Genomic DNA, 21807 nt, shown 5'->3' with positions numbered 1-21807 from the left:
CATTAATCCTTCCGGGATTTTTCACTCACGCCCAAAGCCTTCGACGCCGCGTGAACCTGGTGCTACTCATGCTGAGTACGGTGAAATGCCTTGCCGAAACGCGTGAGGCTCAAGTTGCAGTCGTAGTTCGTCGGTACATTGTTCTCGACAAACACGTTGCCACGAACACTGTTAGGAACGAACGCTGTCAGGAATGGGGCCCAACACTGTTGCGAAAGGACAGCCCACCGCTGCCACCACTTTTAGGACGGGAGCATCTTAGCATGCTGCCGCTGTTGGGCAGAGCTGAGCGAAGAAATGGTCGAGGTGACGCTGAGTCAACGGGCGTTTATGTACAGTCGAGAGCGATTTGAAGGTTATCGTGCGAGCGTCGACCGGGAGCATGAACAGCGCCATGGTCCAGAATTCTCTGCCGAGGCGAGAGAGGTATCAGGCCAGCTTCCCTCACTCTCTTTCCATCAGCAGCCGTCACTCCCTGCTGGGCTATCATTTTCTTTTCTTTTTTGGTTCTGCGAACAAGCAGTGATCATAGTGCGCACGACGTATTCTTCGGTATTATCTGGTGAACAAAGGCAATATGACGAGGCGATGCTGCGTTGATATATTTTTCCGACTTCAAAGTCGTTAAAATCAAGAAGTGCGAAGCACTGGCTTTACCAGATCTTTCCCACTAATTTTATTGTCGCCCGCGAAGATACGAGGTAGCCAAGTCCACACTTCATCGCAACAAATGGAAAGCTTAGAATAGAGAGGAAGGGCGGTGGGTTCGTCGCGGGGGTGATGGTTGTTGTATGGAACAGCGCACGAGGGAGAGAAGAGCGCGAAGTCATGATTTTTCCCATGGAGGAAAGAAGGAAAAAAGGAGAGGCTGCTACGTCACATTTTTTGAAGCCGGAAGCGAGGGCTCCGCCATGACACTTGGCCATTTTCTCAGCCAATGGCATGCGAGCGCCGCGAAGATCACCGCGAGCGGCGCGAGCAGACGATTTCGCGCCGCGCCAGGCTGTCGGCAGCTGTCAGACACGGCGGAAAGTGAGACTTCTGCTCCCATTGACAACAAAGACGCTGCGATGCCCAGCTGCTGCGTTCCTGGATGTTGGTCGCGCACGCCAGGACAAGAACCGGGCGTCACTTTCCACACGTAAGTATACTGCATTTTGTTTTCGTATTTCATTGACTGCGTAATGAGTAAAATGCATGCTCGCAGAACATAACGCACGACACGGCGTGAACGTGGTATTCGTACCGCCCCGGCCTTATTGGTGGCTCTTTGTCCGAGTGCAGTGAATAATTGTTTTCAAACAGGTTTCCGAAAGATCCAGAGCGAAGGAGGCAGTGGACTGAGGCCGTTAGACCAGGCCAAAGCGACTGGGAACCAGCAAAATGGACCTGCGTATGTTCAAAACATTTTCTGCCCGAGCACTTCGATCAGATGTCGCCGCTCGTAGTTCGTATACGTGCGGATGCCGTCCCCCTTCAGGTGAGGAACCACCTCGATACATTCTCAAGATATTGGAAAGAAATGCTCTTATTGAGAAGGTGTATAGCTTGACTGCATGTATGCTTTCAATATGACGTTGTAGGTGTTCATGCAAGAAATAGAATGATTTGCGAATAAATGGCTTTAGCTAGACGTTATGATCGAGTAGCGCGGCTACAGTATTCCCGACCTGATAAAAAGTAATTGTGTCATTACTGCTAAACTGGCTGCGGTTTATATATGGCTCTGATGAAATTCTGCTTACTGTACATGATTATTTATTTATTAGCTTACGCACTCCCTCATTAGAAGAAAATAAAAAGAGATACTTGTCATGTATAGCATCGAGCACACCACAGTTTCTTTGGGGCATCATTTCCATTTGATATTGTAGTGTGCAAATGTTTGCGCCTAGCAGTAATCTGTATGGTGGTGCATATTTTTGTTGTTATCTCGGCCATAGCGCCTGGGAAGTGTCACTGTTTTATAACTAAGAGAGCACTGTGATTCCTTAAACCTATAGTTCGTTTACAAAGGAGATCATAAAGAAGTTTCATAAGGCATATAGAGCACGTACCGTACGTATTTGCTCGCGTAATTTGCGCACGTTTTTTCTTTAATTAGGGCTCCAAAAAGAGGGTGCGCAAGTTACGCGCAAGCGAGTCATCCGAACACGTCCTAAAAAAAAAAGGTTGGCACCCCTCGCTGGCAAACAAAAAGGTTGACTCGTCCGCCCCGCCCCACCGGGGTGGCATGACGGCACGTGCTTAGCTCAAAGCAATAAACGCGCAAAGATTCAATCGCGAAGTCAGCAGTGGGAGGAGATAACGGGCAATAAAACGGGGCCCTTGCGTGTGGCCCGGCTGACTAGCGGCAAACCGTATAGCAAACGGTACGGTAGAGTTTTGGATTTGGGGCGCGCGCAGCTGTTCGTCCGGGATAGCGACCGCCAGCGCGAGCAAGCCGGTTAAACGGCGCAGAGTTCGCACCTGCGTATACATGCTGGTGGTCTGGCTCAGCATAGTGCGCAAAATATGCGAGTATTTTTTTTTAATCCGGTTAAATGTTTGAACTTTTCGGGGTGCACAATCTAAGTGCGGGCGCAAATTACACGAGTAAATACTGTAAATGTCTGACTTTGTCAAAATAAAATTCTGTTCAAACGGCCGCTCACAATTTAGAGTACATTATAACCTGTCATACTGAGTATTGAAAAGAATAGCTTTGTAATGTGAATGCGTCATGTACACCACCGACTTAGGCTCATGCTTGATGGCAGTCACTGTCAGTTTTTTCAAGAGTAATCAGGGCTTTGATTTAGCTTGATTGCTACTGAATCGACCAGAAATTACCTGCTTCCTAAAATCAGATTTTTCTCTTTTGTGGTAAATGAACGATACGCACATTTTCAAAAAGAAGTCAGTTAAGTAACATCAGCAGTACATGTCCAGAGTGCAAATGCTAGTTCTTGTTCATGAATCTATATGCTGTAGCTTCACAGATGGACATGTACTATTGGTCACTGATGTTCAAGAATAAGGGCTGCAGTTAGCAGTCTCCCAGAGCTTTCTTTAGCGTGCCTGCACTACTGTCCTTTATGGTACAGGGTGACTGAAGTACCGTACTTTGTAAAAATATGGAGTGCATGTTTTTCATACTATAGAAGCCGGAATAATCAAGAGAGTAATTAGTGTACCATACTTACAATTTTAGTTCTAGATATTCAACACAACTGAAGGTGATTTTGGCCTTTCAAACTAGTATAGTGTCAAAAGGGGGTGATCATCCCACTGCATGCAGCAACAGAGTAACCACTAGCATATAAGTTCTAGCATATAAGGGGATTCTTTACCATCCAACATTTTTAAGAGCAAAGATATTGTGAAAGGACTAGAAAGCCATATGTTGCATACTTAACATATCCTGTTTTCCTTCCAGAAGAGTATTTGTGATGTATTTTGCATTCATATCATACATGAGGTGTGTTGTTGCCATTTATTACCCAATGTTAGTTTTATCATATAGTTGTTCTTTTAAGAAATGTGTTGTTTCCCATGGGTTCTTCCTCGCATTGTATATGTTCTTCTTGTTGTATGCTACATTTGTATGCCCATCCTGCTTGGGCCAAAACATTGGCCTGCAGTATATGTAAATAAATAAAAAATATAAGTTTTGCAACCTGCAACAAATTCATGTTCTTAAATGATGAAAACACTTTTCCACATGCACTTGGTACATATGCATACAGAGGAAAACCTTATCATTCTACCAGCCGCAATTTGTACACTATATTAATCATTCTTTAGCTGTCATCATGCCTTAGTTGTGCACAGCTCAAATGCCCGTCTTATGTGCAGACTATGTTGGTTGGCTGGTGGTTTTTACAAGTATAAAACAGCATGTGCACACAAGTACCACATAGCACACAACAAACAGAACAGAAAACTATGCTATTTCTATACTGTTCCAGGCTAGGCAGATAAGAGTCTAATACAACAATGCAACAATAGAAATAGTGTCAGCAGGGTACTCTCTTTCTTTGCATATATTACAGAAAGGAATACATGAAGCAGAAGGGAGGGAAATGATTCACTTTTTCCACCAGCTGGGACAACTGTTACCAATTTTTCAAGTCACTTCCACACATTGCTCCAATTACTTTGCATTTACATTGCTTAAATTTTATCAACTTTGCGATGCAGAAACAACTACCGAGAAATGAAAGCTTTCACACAATTGGGAAAGAATGGTCCACAAATATTTTTCTGTCTCAAAGCCCTCATTTACTGCCTTCCTATGTTTTTACTCTCTCTGATCGAATAGTTCATGGTTGCAAAGTGATGTGATTCAGTTGTGCATTTCTTCTTCTTTCTAGTATATTTGTTGAATCCTTTTTATGTGTGTTTTCCTTCCATACACGAGTGTTATCACTTTTGTTAAAAGATTTTGCTTGCTTCACGTAGCAAGCTATGTTTTGTAATATGTGCTGTGCTGTATCAAACCTTTTTAAGGCTCATAATTTGATTTTCCAATAAACTACAAATTTTGGACTTCACTAATGCGTTTAATCAGCTGAATGCAAGAAACTGCAACTCGGCGAGGTGGTCGCAGGTCGACTCGGCATCTCGGTAAACGGTAAGTTGCGAGGTACAGTCTTTGTAAAAAGTTTACAGCCCAGGGGGTTCACTTCCAAACTTTATAATGGGACTCCAGGAGCATTCATGTATCTACCTATTGCAGGAGGCAGTAGCAGAAATCTTCTTATGTCCAGGAAATTTGGAGCGCTAGATATCCATTAAGAACGACAGAGTGTGGCTAAAAAGAAGACCCTCCTGGGCTCCAAACTTTTGACAAAGGCTGTACACTCAATCTTACAATGGCATGGCCTTACACTTCACCACCCTTAAGCGCAAATGTTTTAAACCTAACACTGCGCATCCTAAACCCGGCTATGTGTCCTTACGCTCGCACAACAGCACTCGATCGAGACAGCCGCGCGGATCGGTCGATCCACAGGGTCCATATCGGAGAAAACTTGCACGCAGTTGACATATCGCTCGCACAGCTTACAGTAAACAGATATGGTACGCTTAAGACTGCTTCGCGTATCGCTTTGCTGACGGATACCATTGGATGCGGCGCGGCTTTCTTGGCACTGCACGCTTCGGTGAGCACGGCGCGGCCCACGCATATCGATCGCCAACAGTGACCGTCATGCATAGGGGAATGTAGACGCAAAGGGTATACTTACAAGGACACGGTCTGGACGAGTTTGTATTTATTCGTGGTTAAAACAGCGCGGGAAAAATACACAAAAATGAAGGAACACGCAGAACATACCCAAAACAAGCGCTGACTCCCAAATGGCTTTTTCTTCCCTCGCTGCTGTAACCATATAAACCAGCGTGTAACCGTCGTCTATCGCTTTATGAGCCGTCGGCACTGTCAATTTCTCCTTGGAACAAGACTAGCAGCGTTGAGGGGCGCAACCGCACAAAACGCGAAGCCGAAAAAGAATAGCGAAGCTGCAGCGCCAAGCCTTTTCAGAGAAAGCTGTCGCGGGCTTCCAAAACAACCGCTTTCGTCAAGACGGCATCCTGAATGAACTAAGCGCACATCAATGAAGACCGGCACCGACTACAGGCCTCTGGAACTTTGTGCCTCCCGCGGACCACAACGATTGAATAAAAATGCGAATTTCCAACTCTACTCGACCGGCTCTGCCGACATGGGTGATGCGTGAAGCAGACGACGCCGCTGCGCCCAACGCTGCTATTGGCTGCGCCGCTGGCCAAGGAATCCCAGTAGGCCTTGCGAAACCACGTGACTTCCTCCACGTTTTTTGTAACGCGGCTCGGATAGCGAGGGCCTCTCCTATGGTTTCCTTCCTCCATGATTTTTCCTGTTCCAAAACCGGCCGCCAGGTGCCTGGAGTGCTAGGCTGGTCGACGCTCGCGCGATAACCTTCAAATCGCGCTCGGCTACATATGTACAGGGTCGTCCAAAATATGTGCGAGCACGGCTCGGCGTGGCCGCGCTCCGCGGCCCGTCAGAGCATCCGGTGTGGCCGCGCATCGAAGCTACGCGGCGCAGGCGCACATGGGCCCGGTGGCGGTGCTTCGTGTCGTCTGCTACAGCGCACCGTGCTTGCTTTGCTGGTAAGTGCACATAAATAAACACGCTTAGATGGCGTTACGGGAAAGCGCACTTCACTCACTGCAGCGCGTTGTTGTTGGTTCCACGCACAACTAAGCGGCCTGTGTTCGTAGTGCCGCGATCTCGGTTAAATGCCGGCGTTGCTTAAACTTTTTGAGCTCTAGCTTGGATTGGTTGAAGGTGTTAAGCATCCAAAAGCGAACCACGCTATGGGAGACGTCGACGTAGGTGATGATTTCAGATTATTTAGAGCTTCGGCGATTCTTACCATGCACTAATACAGCGCATTAAATTACCGTCTTTCGTTTCGCCTGCATCAAAAATGGGTCGCAGCAGGTCTGATCAAACTTGGCTCACCCGACTCAGTGGTCGGGCGCTTTACATAGAGGAGGCGAAGCGAGCCATTCTCAATACCCCACTCTGCGCCCGGCGTTGGGTAGGTGAGCCCAGCTTTATTTTCTGGGCACGCTGTCTAAGGTGTATGAGATGTTTTACATGAGCACCTGCTAAGCCGTGTGCACGGAGGTTTCATCGGTTTCACTTTTCTCTGCCAGAGTGTTCTTACGATGAGCCGATCATGCAAGAGCTCACAAATTGTTTGATAGCATATGAAATTTATTGCAATAAACGTTAGAAATAACCGACCTCTGCACTGGGTTTTATAAGGAATGTGAGTAAATTTATTAATAATGTGATTTTTCGTTATATGCTTCTCCCTGCTTACATCATTTATCATGCTGAACAACAATGAATCTTGCTGAAAGCTCATGCCACGAGTAACAGGATGCTGATCGTAGCGCTGAAATGCCGTATAATGTGTGTCTATGTTTTCTTCTTCTGTTGCCGCGCAACTCACTCGTTTTTCTGGTCTCCGCTGAGGGTCTTTGAGAGCATCGCGTAATTCGAACGGTGTGAAACGAGCTGGAGCTCGCGGGGCGATTAAGCAGCGTCGCGCGAAAATAAAGGCTTCAAGTATACATCAGTGACCTGAGTTTTCGCCGTAAAAAGGCGGTTTTCAGACCAGCCAGCTATGGGATAATTTTAGCCACCTGATACGGTTAGGGATGAGCTATGAGCCATTATATCTCACAGGACGTTTTTGAATAGACTCAGTTTTCTGCTAGGCAGCAGGGTTCGGTCTAAAGCGCCAGGAAGATAAGTGACTTGTTTGAGGTGTGCGTGCAATAACGTCCTTTAATGCGATCATTGCAAGCGATAAAGGGAACGAAGGCCGGTATGGAGACGGAATTCTCCTGGAGAAAGTCAAGAGTCTCGGCTAAGTAACCGTCCTCCGGAAGGAGGGCCACCAGTGTAGAAACCAACGTATGAACTGAAATCACTTTTCTCCCGTCTTGCGGTTTCGGGAGCCGAAGGTGATGAACAAGAGGGCGCTGTCCCAGTGCTGCGGATTTAAGCCCGGATCTTTGTACAACACATCGCTTTCAGTAGAAAGTGGCGGGAATTTTTTACTTAATAAAGTGCCCTGTAGAAAAGCAATTACTTGGATAAGAAGCAACTGGGGCCCCATTCATTCCAAGGCCATGAGGAAGTTGTTAAAAATAACCTCCTACTTACTTTACTTACTTATTTTTTTCTAAACGCTACGACGGGTGAAATTTTCTACGTTGCTTCCTTTAAGTAGCAGAGACTCCGAAGTGTTGAGTTTATGTGTCGGATGAACTTACCAAAGTTATGAATAATAGGAGTGAGGTAAGCCGGACTAGACAATTGTGAAACGAATCTTTTCGAAAATGTAAATCTGATTGCAAGCTATTTCACTTGTGGTACCTGTATCAGGCCTGTCTGTGATGATTTTCCTAACATCCTCAAATCTTCGCTCTTCCTCCTCACAGTGCCTGAGTGCACATTCGCCTTCATCTTTCTGGGATAGAATGACGTCTACAGCCTCCATATCGTCTCTTGAGGTTCTGTACTCCACTGTAGTCAAGCACCTCAGCTTCTTCAGGCGCCGATGAACCAGTGTTCTCTTCTGACATAGGTACTGGCGGGCAGCGCTCATGCTCCTGACGCGATTTATCTGACTGCGGATGACGGTCTGCCTGGCACCCAGTCGCGGTGTCCCGCTACTGCGACTGCTTTCTGTAATGTGACTAAGCCCACAGTGGTGCGAAAGCAGAAGGCTCGTTTTGCATTGCTCGCCGCAAACACTAGCGCAGAACTCAGCGTCCGCAAACTCTATATGCGTCCGCTTCCATTCATCGAAAGTGTCAGGTTTCTGCATTTCTGTTGAATGCGATGCACAACACGCTGTGTCATCCTCGTTTACTTCGCTAGCGTCGGCACAAGCGTATTCATTATTGTCCAGACAGACATCCTCTCTGCCATGCCCTGCAACTCATCCTGCTTTTGACACTTTAGGAGAGCCAATTTCCGATAATTACACTCCAATCTCAAAGGGAAACACCTCTGGAATTGCATCGTCAGATGCTGTGGCTACCTTACCCGAAGGTAGAGAGATTTCCTCAGTTGGTGAATGCAGGGCACCTTCCACTGTTATAGCAGCAGTTACATCTGCCACGTACGGACTACCTTCCTCTGTGCTGCACTGTCAGGACTGTTCCACAGCTACGCAGTCGACCTGTGTGTCACGATCCTCCGAACCTTGCGCGTTTTCGATCCATTCTAAAATGGCGGCTGGTAAGGAAAATCGTAAAACGTTTAGGTACTATTTTGCTCTCCTGGTACCTTTGGCGTAGGTCCGCCGGTGAGAAGTTATATATCTTCAGTAAAAAGCCTTTCAGCTCATCGTAGTCCGCGAAGCTGCCGTCCAACAGGCGCTTGACAACGTCATACGCTTCTCTGGAAAGAAGGTCTACCAACTACTGCGCCCAAGCATCCCGCTGAGTGCTACTATCCATACAGGTGCTCTCGAACTCTGCCAAATACTTCGCCATATCCTCGGCGATCAAGAAGGGTCGCAGTCTGTCTTTAGGCTGCCGACCGTTGCTCTCATGCAGAACGGATAAAGCTTTATTTCTCTCGAAACTGATTCGATGTGATTCAAGCTCCATGTCCATCAGTTTCCTTACTCGAGCAAGCCGTTTTATCTCACGCTGCTTCCGTTTCGCTGTCTCTTCGCGCCAACAGCTTTCATTGGCCTCACTCCCAAGGCGTTCTTTGGCTTCCTCGCGCCCACGGCATTATTTGATCTCAGCCCAGGCCTCATTGGCTTCCTCAGCCGCTACCTTCTCTGCCCGCATGATCTCAAGAATCGCATGCTTTCGTTTGGCGGGGCCCAAGCCAATGCTCAACTCTGCACAATTTTCGATGAGTTCCTTCACTTTGAAGTTCATCGCACACAACAGCCTCTTGCAGTTTGCCCTTTGCTTAGAATTTCCTTGCCGTTCACTACTGTAGAGCTACTAGTATGACACGCGCAAGCGGTTCTTTACAACAACGCTTTGTTTACTCCCTCTGCATCAGCTTTGGTTTCAAAACACTCCTACTAGGCTCGAAACAGCAAAGCTCGCTACAGCGCAACAAACATTCCTACTCGAGACTACAATCACGTTTGCTAGAGCAGTCTGCCGAATTAAGGGGAAAACAAAAGGATCTCACAGCGCCGAGGTAGCTGACGCCAGTCCATCCCAGAGCTGCCATCCACTGTTAGGAATGGGGCCCACCACTGTTGCGAATGGAGATCTTACTGCTGCCACCCCTGTTAGGACTGGAGCATCTCAGCCTGCTGTCGCTGTTGCGCAGAGCTGAGCGAAGAAACGGTCGAGGCGACGGTGAGTCAACGGAAGTTTAGGTACAGTACGTACAGTCTTTGTCAAAAGTAACCAGGTTCCATGGTTTGCTTCTCATTCATATAACAGAGCCCTCACGGCTTCCCTGGGGATCAAAAAGTTCTTTGAAGGTGAGAACAGGGGTTCTTCTCACCATACAGATTTAGAGCTTGAGGGCTGGCGTAATAGCTTTAATATACGCCTGAGAAGAAAAACGTACAGCCTGGTTACTTTTGACAAAGACTGTATAAGGGCTTTACAAGGGCAGTACGTACAAGGGCTTTCAACTGTACCATTCGCTGTTCCTGGGATACATGCGGTGTACCTTTCCCATTTTAAGCAATATTAGAAAAACAAACATCCAGACACTTTAAAGTGTTCAAGCGCAAGATCTACGAATCTGCCTTGGACTGCCTAAATGTGCCTCAACGGCAGCCACTCTTCTCGTCGCTGGGGAGCATCCTGTTTATGCATACATATCGGTTGAAATGACGAGAACACACAATCGGCACCTCACACGAGTTCTGAGTTATCATCTTGAAGCTCTTCCAGTACTCAGACCACATACCGCATTTCCGCAAGTAATTCAAGCACATCGCGCCTATCTTCCTTCGCAGTTCACCCATGAGTCAAGGCCATGCTCACCCATATGGAATTTCCATGGACACTGGGTACATCTTTCTATTCCGGGAATTACTACAAATCTGGTTTATCATTGCCTGCTCTCAAACAAATGACACTGCATCATCTGCATTTGAAGTATGAACACCACATTAATGTCTACACAGATGGCTCAATGACTTCAAGAAGCTCTGCTGGGTCAGTGCTGATACCGGCTAGGTCTATTTTACTGAAGGCGCGAACTACCTATCTCACCTCCGCAACTGGTGCAGAACTAGCTGCCCTACGGGCTGCAGTTCAGTTCATCAGTGAGGGGTCTGCACATGACTGGATAGTTTTCACCGACTCTAAAGCAGCCCTTCACGGCCTGGAAGCTGCACGACGCCGCGAATCACACGAACAACTCGTTGCAGAAATCCGCAAGCTGTACCTGGTGATACATTGAAAGGGCATGACATCATTTTCCAGTGGCTGCCAGGACAATGCGGTATGCATGAAAATCACCAGGCAGACGAAGCTGCCCGTTCTACCCACAGTGACGGAATACGTGTCAATATCCCTTCAACGATAGCTGACGCAGCGTGTTGGCGTGATACAGCGCGTCGTGAAGAAACATTACTGTGCCGTCTATGGCTCGGCGTTGCGTTCACAAGCCAATATGCTTTCCTAATCGCGATGGCCGACAGCCCTTCTTCTGTAAACTGTGTCTGCGAAAAGACAATCAGTCATCTCCTGTGTGAGTGCCCTGTCTTTCTGAACGAAAGACGTAAGCTGCGTTGGGCTCTGGACCGCCTTGATACTCGCCCTTTCACAGAGGCCAAGATCCTTGGTCCGTGACCACAACAGTCGACTGCCATCAAGGCTTACAAGACACCGTTTTTTTTTTTGTAAAACACTGCCTTGATTGACAGATTGTGAATGTGTTTCCAGTTCTTTCTCTCTTCCCTCTTTAATCTCCTAATTCTCTTCCCCAGTGCTAGGAAGACAACCGTAAGTCTCTCTGGTTAACATACCTGCCTTTCCCCCCTTTCTGTATCTCGTTTTCACTAGTAGAGTTAAGCGCCGAGTTGGAATTAAAGATTTGTAGCCGGTCGTTAGTAATAACCATGGCATTTTGTGGAATTTCAAAATTGCGATTACCCTCGCAAGTAGCTCGAGAAAATTTGGCTCTATCGTGACAAAATACATGCGCTTTCGAAAGCGTGCAGGCAAAGCAACCGATCCAGTGCAGCTAACTAGTCGAAAACGCCAAATTGGGGCGATCCAGAGCGCGAAGGGTAATCGCATTTTCAAAACTCTAAAACCTAATAATGCTCTTACTAATGCCCGACTATAAACCTCTATTTGCAACCAGGCTTCAACTCTACTAGTTAACAAGTTAATTATTAAAAAACTGCTGGCGGTGGAACATTCCGGAGCCCTTCAGTACGGCGACCCTCAAAGCCTGAGTCGCTTTGGCACGTTGAACCCCACAAAACCAGAACTTTTGAATGTGAGTGCACGTTAAAGATTCACAGGTGGTCGAAATTATTCCGGAGACCTCCACTACGGCACCTCTTTCTTCCTTTCTTCTTTCAGTCCCTCCTTTATTCCTTCCCTTACGGCGCGATTCGGGTGTCCATCGAGATGTGAGACAGTTACTGCGTAATTTCCTTTCCTCAAAAAAAAAAAAAAAAAATCCGCTCCGCATCTAGTAGCGGACACGTGCTGTTACATAGCCTTCACCTCTGCATTCAATGTCCATCAGGTTCTCAATAATAGACATGCTCTTTGTGCGAAGTACGTCCGTTAGGGCGTCGGTGTTCGTTGGGTTGGGTGGTTTTTGAGGACAGGAAATGGCGCAGTATCTTTCACGCATCTCAATGAACACCTGAACCACGCCGTAAGGGAAGGCAGGAAGGTGGGAGTGAAAGAAGAAAGAGACTCTTTCAATGAAAAACGGATCTGCTATGCACCCTGGAAATTAAGCCTGAAGACATCATCATCATAAAAAAAATGGGAGTGAACGAATACGCCGAGAACTGGCCACAAGCGCGACGTCAATAAAACTGGGCGGCAGCGCTCGCGACTGGTGCAGCGTGCATTGCTACGCTATATTGAGCTATCTTGCACCTCACAGAGAATTCTTTCGACACCAAAATTTCTCTTTGTCGCAGCATAATCCTTCTAAGATTTCGAGGCGTTTACACCAGAATCTAGATTGCATCGCAGAGCTACAAATCGTATTCCAAAACTCTGCCTCTCCTGTAACCGAGAGTAGAGTAAGCATGAAATGTTTACGGGCATAATACGAAGCGCACGCGGACACGACGAGACGCAGGCCTGACAAGAATGTATATGCAGCGCGTTCGAAACTGTCTGAAGTGCGTAGAGGCGAAAGCGTTTTCAGCATCACTTTGCGTATGTGACACTGGTGATGTTACCGTGCTGGTGATGTTACCACTGGATTACGTCACACATAATTCATGACGAAGTAATGACAAATTACTGATTAGTGTGTAATGACTGATTAATGACTAAATACTAATAAACTGCTAATTAATGACGCTTAAGCTTCGCCTTTAGGAGTGGAACGCGACAGCGTGTTGTAGCGCTGCCAGGCAGTCCGCGGAACGCCACCACCCGTTCGGCGTGATGCCTCGTCTTTTGAACGCGACGCTTTTTGAGGAAAGGAAATTACGCAGTAATCCTCTGCCATCTCGGTGGACACCCGAGCCGCACCTTACAGGAAGGTAGGAGCGCAACCACCCATTCGGCGCGATGCCTTGCCCTTCGAACGCAACGTTTTTTGAGGACAGGAAATTTGTGGCATGTATGTGTTTTTTGCACGCGTTATTAGAAATCGAAAATTATAATTCCGTCCATTATCAAACGCACAGGGCGACTGATATCTTGATAAACATTGAGAAGGCACTGGCAGCAGTTATTTTTTTTTACTCGTTTGGAGACCAACCGGTGCTTGCATGCCGGTCGCGTAGGAGGGCTTGGAGAGTCTCGTTAAGTCTCGTACGGTGCCCGGATGTTCTCGTTTCAGAGCCCGGATGGCTGGAATTCAGTGCCCGAATGATGGCTCTCGGTCACGGCGTGACGTCACCACACTGCCGACAACGGGAGCTAAAAGCATTTCATGCTTAAAACAGTAAACCAGCTTAGTACTTAACATAATGAGTAATTACTCCCTTATTACTTAAGACGATTCACTGGTTTTATGGTGTCCGCCAACACTGGTAATACAAAGCCACAAACTCAATATTTTTCACCCCAAAAAGCCTACTTTTGAAAATTTATGAAATTGTTCGCTCAAGATCCCGGTAATGAGCCCCCGCCATACCTCAGATGGCAGAGTACCAAATTACATTTTTGGAGATCGTAGGTTGGGATCTCACCGGCGGCATGTAGTTGCTTTTTCTTCTTTCTAATGAACTACATCGCATCATAACATAATTACAATATTAATTTATCATTGATGAAAATCATGAACATATGGATATTCCCCTGTGCTTTCGTTTGTTTTGGTGACTGTTGGCTTCCGTCATTTATATGCCAGAACGAGCTCCTCATTTCCCTTCCCTTGTATTCTCAATATTTCTCCTGGAAACCGCTTTATCTTGTATAGGTTTGCTGTGGAATTGAAGGACATACACTTTTACACACGGAGAGTTCAGCCTATGCAGCATACAATAAATTTATATAGAGGAACACACAGGTAATTAAGATAGCTCGCAGTGTGGCGGAAGGCGTTTTCTGTGGTAAGGAAGAACCGGCGAGCGCTATTGCGCAGGAAGCAAAGAAAGTGGCGAGGGAGGTTGAACGCTCTGCTCAAGACTGAGAAATTGGTGGGGCAGTTCAGTTCCTATACCGTTAAAGGGTTACTTTAACAACTCTACTTGATTGTTATTACCCGATCACGTGTTCTACTTATGTTACCAGATCACATTCATGTCCCACAAGCATACAGTTGTTCACGAACCCTCACCCCTCACTGATATGCACTCTGCTACTCGCTTTATCACTGCTCACTAATAACGCACGCCTCTCTAATAACGTATACTAATCAGAATCCAGTCTCAAACTACCACACAATGTGAAAGACCAGACAACAAGCATATAAAATCCTGCTTCAACCAAGCCTGCTTCAACCAAGTTGTTGCACAAAGAAGATGGCGTTCCCATCGTTTTTTCGATGTTTTCCATCAAGGATCAATCTCCTCTGCGCCAAGGTACCGCTACGGCGAAAGCCGAAAGTAATACGTATAATCCAGTCTTCCCACGTCTGCTTGCGATTAAGTTGCTCTTCAATTTTACGTTTCTGCACGTGAATCTCGCTGGATCTCCCTACACTGCTAAGGACTTTTGAGACGCTCTGCCTTCTGTCATCGACTTGAGTGGTATAAGTTCCATCGTACAGTTTCAGATGTCTAATATATGGTTGGTTACCTGCAAGTTCGCCAGCGTAAGCAAAGGCAAAACTCGTGAACACCGGAGAGCTACAAGTAAAGAAACTGTCGGTGCATCATAATTCTTCCAGAGCCGAAGGCAGCCAAGATGAAGCTCCTCTGACTTTCAAAACATCTGGAGGATGTGTACATTCGGGGAGCCCTACGACCTTGCAGCACAGTAACATCAATTACGGCTGAAAACTAGAGGGTCATGGACATGGAGCAGATGCGGATATTGAATCAGGATATTGTGTTCACGCTTGCTGATGACGTCACAGTTAGTGATGTTCCCCATCCTTTGGCTGTCTGTGTAATAGAGTGTCGAGTTTTAATTATCGAAAGCCCGGCCTTGTGCCTACGGTGCCACAAAGTAGGTCATGCGCGTCGTAACCACAGCACTCCACGCTGTGCCCATTGTCGGTGTTTTGGCCACTCTACTAAACAGTGCATTCTTTGCTATGCAGAAAAACTGCGGAGACGACCCCATCGAACGGATGAAGCCCTAGACGAGTATTTCATAAACACTAATAGAGTACAGGCGGCGACCGGCAGCCTACAGAAAGCAGCACCTTCATCCCTCGATGCCTCATCGAGGAATGAAGGCGTGGTTTCTGGTGCCGCGCTTGCTGCGGACGTGCGTGTTGCATCTCAGCATTGGATTCTCCAGGTGCGGAAACGTCAGTCACTTGCATCAGTGCTGAGTAGGCCATCGAGTCCCGATTAGTGCAGCTGGGCCTCCGGCGACATCGCCTAGTCTGTGTTCTGCAGTGGAATCTGGTGCTTTGAGTACGTGCATCAGCGAAGAGCCTGAAAACTAGCGCAGTGTTAAGTAGTCTCGCAAATGCTCGAGGAAGAACCGTGCTGTGAAAAGTTGGCTGCGAAGCGGCGCGTATCGCCAACGTTTAGATCTTCTGAGGAGACGGAGGACGTTCTACCTTTGAGGCGTAAGAACTTAGCCATCACATCGGTAAAAACAAAGGAGAAATGATGCTGCCTCAGGAGAGTCTTCGCGCTCTCACTCCTTGCCTGACCTCAAGGATGCGTGATTTCAGAGCCAGTATTCCATCATGGCAACCGCCCAGCAACTAAACCTCTCTACTGTGGACTCCGTGCTCGGCGAACACATGTTCAACTGCGCCGCCTTTTTTGGGGCAGTCGGCTAGACTTTGTGGCTCCACAGGGGAGCACGAGAGTGATGACGTGAGAGAAGAAGCCTTCCGGCCATTTTTACAGATTATAATCTTTGCATGTGACACTTTGCGGGTCTCTTGATAGGTTGGCTTCTGTTTCTGAAAAAGAGCATTCCCTATTCTGACCTCATGTGCCGAGTAGATACGCAAGGGCGGTTCATATATTTTCACTTCCGGATGTACGGCGAGTTGAGGCGGTTGATTAACGTCTGCGCTTTTTGTGATCAAGTGAGAACAGTAGATTTTATGAAACCCAGGTGTGATTCAGCTTATTCCGTTTTTGGTGGTTTATGTTTGGAGTGAGCGCGATGGTCCTATTTTTTGTATCTGGACACCAGGGGATATGACTCATTACACGTCAGTCTTGGTTGAAAGTGGCGAGGGAGCTAATTTCAATTTGCAAAGTACATTTGCATTTTTTTATTGCGCTGTTTATACTACACACAGGAAACGTTGCAGTGCGTATACAGCATTTAAGAATGTGCCAAGTATTTCAGTGAAGCTGAAACCGCGTTTTAAAACTGGGCTTTTTGAAGGCTTCTGCGGCACAATGGTACCTGGTGACAAAAAGGTGAAACAATGTTAAATAGCTAGGACTATAATTAATTTCAGATAATTAACTTTTTAACTGCGGTGGTTATACACCGGGTTGCAATTACAGATGTGTATTCGGTGATTAGTGACAGCCATATCGGTGTTTAGAATTTCAAAAAAAACACGAATACCCTTAGCGCGGTGGCTCGACACACTTTTGGCTATTTCGACTAGATGAATCTACAAAAGAGGTTAATTAGCCAGCATGCTTTGGCAGGTATTTTGGCACAATGTAGCCAAAATTTCTTGCGCGACAGCGTCGAGGATAGTCCGATTTTAGAAATTATAGAATCATATACGGGTGTATATGACGACCGGCATGAAATCTATAAAAGGAGCCAGGTGTCGAGCTGCAATAGTTAAAAAGCTCATTGTCAGAAGTTAGTTAACTGTCTAAGTAGTTACATTATTCACCTATTTTCTGACGTCCGCGAGCGCAGGCATTGTAGTGCCACAAAAGCCGCCTCCATGCCTAGAAAAGCCTATCTTTTAAAATTCTGGCTCACCTTCGGCGGAACACACTGTATATTCAGTAGAACAACTTGACTGAGGGTATTTCTTTTGCGAGCATATTACTTTTTTCTGGCAAGTATTTGCAAATGAAATTGAAGACCGCAGACAAGATATACGTGGTGAATTTTGCAATAAAACCGTCTTATCGACAGTTGGACATGATTAAAGTGGTAAGAAAACCGGTAATCAAAACTTGTTTTACACTAGGAAGCAAGTTTTTTTTAGACAGTGAAAACGGGTAAAACTGCTTTGACAAAGGCATCACTACCGTGATAAAAAGACTGCTCATATATGTACAATATCACGCGCTACAAATACTTCTATTTGAAATTATGACAAACACATTTGTGCGCAAAAACAAAGAACCAGTACGAGTTGCTTCGAGGGAATGGCAAGAACTTAGAACCGACATATGGTGCAGCTTTGTATTGTGGGCTAGCAACGTTCTCCATAAAAGGGGCTCGCAGAAGATTGTTTCATTCATTTTTGTCGTACATCATTACCTACGTAGCAAAAAGATAATGTCTAAAGTCGGACCTCGAATGAAATTTCTGTGTCAGGAAGACACATCTCAATTCGGAAACTCATCGGCATAACGAATTCTGACTAGCAAACGAACCTTACAGTAATTAATAATAAAACTCGACCATAGCATAAAACGGAACATTCGTCGCAATGAGCATCATTCCAAGTTAAAGTCGATCATTTTTCGTTGAAGTGCACTGAAACTACCCTTAACGCTCATCCACCGACCAGGACCAAAACAATAATACTATACTGTTAAGTGGAGCCTTCTACGTAAAAAAAAAAAAAATTGTGGTTTCTCACCTGACAGTCGAACAAACGACGCGCAGTTATCGGAAGCATTCATTCATTGAAGAAAGAGAAGCATGCTGCGCATAGGCTAATGACGCGCTTACCATGCAAAGCAGAATCCGTATTCCCACGCAGCTAAACACCACACGCTCTTGTAATAGATCGAATGCTCGAAATACGCTGGCCTGGGGGTCGACAGTGTAGGAAATACCACGCAGACTACATGTAGGCACACTACTGTGGTCACTTGGAGCCGCCCATGCACTCTTTTCAACCCAGTCCGCAACTGTGTTCGCTTCGGCAGAGGTTTGATGTCGCCGTCGTTCCGCCGGTACTTTCCTAAAATCAAAAAGAGCGAGAAAACAAGTGAAAATAAAGAAGGAAAAAGGGTGAATGCAGATCCCATAGAATGTAAAAAAAAAGGAGCATAGTGGAAATAAAGCAAGACGGAAGGTGGAAGCGATGCTTGCTGTGCATCGAAAGGAACAGAATCGTCGAGTGACCAGCGGCGGCAACCCGCTCGGAGCGAAGGCGGACAGCAGTGAGCAGTAACGGGTAGGTTCGTTCACAGCCGCAGGCAGCAACTCATATTTCTGCCTACGAGGTTCTGAAATCATGTGAGGCAAGGGCAGCATATATGTTAGAAAGGGCTTTAAAAAGAGAGAAAAATAAAAGTTCTGTCGCAACCTCGGCCAGCGGAACTGCTCGTATAGGCGCGCGCGGAGTAAGTTGACGACTTAAAATGGCACACAAAGTAGAGGCCGCCGCACGAAATGAGAAGGGAACCTGCGCCGAAAAGTTCTCAGGAGGCCACCGCATACTCGGCAGTGCGAGAGCTGTCGCAAGATGGCTACCGGTCAGCGGCGAAGCCCGAGGGGTCATGGTGGAAGTAGAAGAACTGAGGACTGGGCGAGTTGGTGGTGATCCATCGTAAAAAAACCAGCGCTTAAGAACACGGACAGGACAAGGTTGTCCTCTGCCAGTGTTCTTAAGCGCTGGTTTTTTTACGGTGGAAGTACCTGTGGAAACGAGCCTTGAGGGCAACTGCGCAGGGACAGAGCAACGATGAACACCAAGTTGAAAACAGTCTGAATGATGGTGTAGGAGGGCACAGCACTGGTTGAGAATTTCGGCGGATACAACTGCAGAAAATTAGCTGTGGTCTAACCCGGCTGAACTCCGGAAGGCGAGCGAAAGCTCTGTTAAGCACGTTTAGGCAATGTTTAGCTTTGATGAAACTTTATTCCATATTAATGGTTCAGCTTGGGACTTTCTTATTAAAGTGAAGACTATCTTCTGACCCATGACGCCACGCGGTTTTATATAACGAACGGAACATTGTTTTTTTTTAGGGGGGGGGGGGAGGAAATGGCGCCGTATCTGTCTCATATACGGCGTGGCGCATGACGCGATTTCCGGCAGTTGCGAGAGTGCCGTGGGCTCCGTATACGCAGCTGTGTGCGAGGAGTGACGAGTCACGTAGCATGACGTCAGAGCCAAGCTTCCGCTCCTCATGATTTTACGGTCAAATTTCATAAATACATGACCTTCTGCTTTGTACGGGAGGCGTTAAGCTGTCACTCTAAAAACGCAGAGCGAAAGAATGCAGGGCCGCTGCCTCCAGCTGAGGCGAATCGAGCAGCTGCCTCTCTTCGACTGGAATTTTCAGGCCCTTGGGTCCCCAATATCACGCAGCCCCTGGCCAGGTGCCTAACAGCGGAAGAAAAAAGAAGACTCCCAACGCTCTGCTCGGCGACTTTTTATCTCCCGAGCAGTGACCTAGTTCTATCTTAACGTGTCATGAAGCAGCTGGAACCTGTGTTCCACATAACTTTTTCGAGGAAGTACGGTGAGCTGGCTGTTTCAGTATTTCGATTCAATTCAATGTTTATTTTCCAGAAAGTTCATGGATGGTCTCGTTCGCTAAAAGCTGCTCATGCAGCTTTACTAAGGCCAAGAAGACCGTTACATAGCCGTATAAATAACATATAATAATAATAATAATAATAATAATAATAATAATAATAATAATAATAATAATAATAATAATAATAATAATAATAATAATAATAATAATAATGTAAGGAAGACGACGGGCATACGTGCGAGCCCCATTGCCATCGCCTGGGGCACGCTCCTGGCTCCTTGCCTGACCTCGGACTGCTGTTAGCCCTGCTCCCGTTGTGAAGCTTCGCTGAACAAATCCCAGCTTACATTTGGTGGAGGTGCTGGGTGATATCCTCTCGCCCTGGAACTCCGCAGCCGAACGCTACCCCCTACCGCGATGCCTTCGACCCACCAAGCCGTACAAGTGAGTCCGGCCGCCGTTGTCTGTGCTGGTTCTCTCCGCCAGCGGGACCCCGCTATCTTCAGCGGCACGGACGACCATGATGTTGAAGATTCGCTCACATCGTATGAGCGGGTGAGCGCATACAAGTGGGACGCGGAAACCAAGCTGACCAATATGATATCCTATCTGACGGGCGTGGCAAATCTGTGGTATCGGAACCACGAGGCGGACATTACATCATGGTCCGTTTTCAAAACGAACTTCTCTGAGGTGTTCGGCCGCCCGGCTGTCAGAAAACTCCGTGCCGAACAGCGCTTGCGTGCGCGGTCGCAGCAGGTAGGAGAGAACTTCACGAGTTACATTAAGGATGTCGTGGACCTGTGCAAGAGGGTGAACGCACAGATGACCGAAGCCTACAAGATCAGGCATATCCTCAAGGGCATAGATGACGATGCCTTTCAGATGTTGTTGGCGCGAGACCTGCGCACCGTCGCCGAAGTCATCACCCTATGTCAAAGCTTCGACGAACTACGGAAGCAGAGGGCTCTGACACGCGAACACACCACGAGCATCGACTCGCTTGCTGGCCTGAACGATGCAAGAGACCAGTCATCGCTCCTGCCGGAAATCAAGAGCTTCATCCGTGAAGAAGCTGCTCGGCAGCTCTCGCTTATTTCAAGCCATCAAGAGCCATCAGCACACATAACTCCGACTCTGAGACACGTTATTCAAGAACAGGTCGCTGAGGCTCTCCCGCAATCCCCTCAGCCCACCCCTCTCGCGGCCCCGCTGACCTATGCGGAGGTTGTCGCCCGACCTCGACCACCTACCTATGCTCCGCCTCCTGGTCCTTTTCGAGAGCCTGCTGCTTTTATTCCACCGCCTGCTCATCTGCAAACCTCCTGGGGCACGCCTGATAACATTCGACCGCCAGCTCAACTGGGCAACTCCTGGCGCACGCCTGACAACCGCCCGATCTGCTAATTCTGCGGCTTGCCAGGTCATGTGGCGCGGCTTTGCCGTCGACGCATGAACGCCTCACGACCACGTCCAGAAGTTTCCGGTTACTGGTCCAAGCGACAGTATTCGCCTCCTGCAGAGCCGCCCCTAAGCCGTTCTCTGTCTCCTGAGCGCACCGCCTTCTCTGGACGCCGTTCGCCTTCTCCACGTCGGCGCTCCATCTCTCCGATGCGACGGCGTCCCTAGACCACTCAAGAGGAAAACTAGGTGCCGCAGTTCCTGAGGCGAGAACTGCGCAGTCGTCGAAATTTGAAAGGCTTCGTTTGTCTGCTGCTAATTTAATTGAAGTGTTTGTAGAGGGCGTATTTGTCATGGCGCTTGTCGACACCGGTGCTGCGGTTTCTGTCATGGATGCAGCGCTCTGCCGCTCTTTGAGGAAATTGAAGACGCCCCTTTCTGGCCTGTTGTTACGAACTGCAAGTGCGCACCTCATCCAGCC

At 47.3% G+C, this 21807-nt stretch overlaps 1 protein-coding gene across 1 annotated transcript; it reads left to right on the top strand.

The window, feature by feature from the left end:
- The first annotated feature begins 20342 nt into the window (after window positions 1–20342).
- LOC149333910 (uncharacterized) lies at window positions 20343–21332 on the top strand. Its single transcript, XM_089557816.1, has one exon. The coding sequence runs from the start codon at window positions 20343–20345 to the stop codon at window positions 21330–21332; it is 990 nt and encodes a 329-aa protein (XP_089413942.1).
- The last annotated feature ends 475 nt before the right edge of the window (window positions 21333–21807 follow it).

The sequence above is a fragment of the Amblyomma mixtum genome, chromosome 8, assembly GCF_055824585.1.
Source record: "Amblyomma mixtum isolate Tamu chromosome 8, ASM5582458v1, whole genome shotgun sequence".
NCBI classification, from domain to species: domain Eukaryota; kingdom Metazoa; phylum Arthropoda; class Arachnida; order Ixodida; family Ixodidae; genus Amblyomma; species Amblyomma mixtum.
The sequence above is the reverse complement of the archived record's forward strand: the minus strand, read 5'-3'. Positions and strand labels throughout refer to the sequence as shown.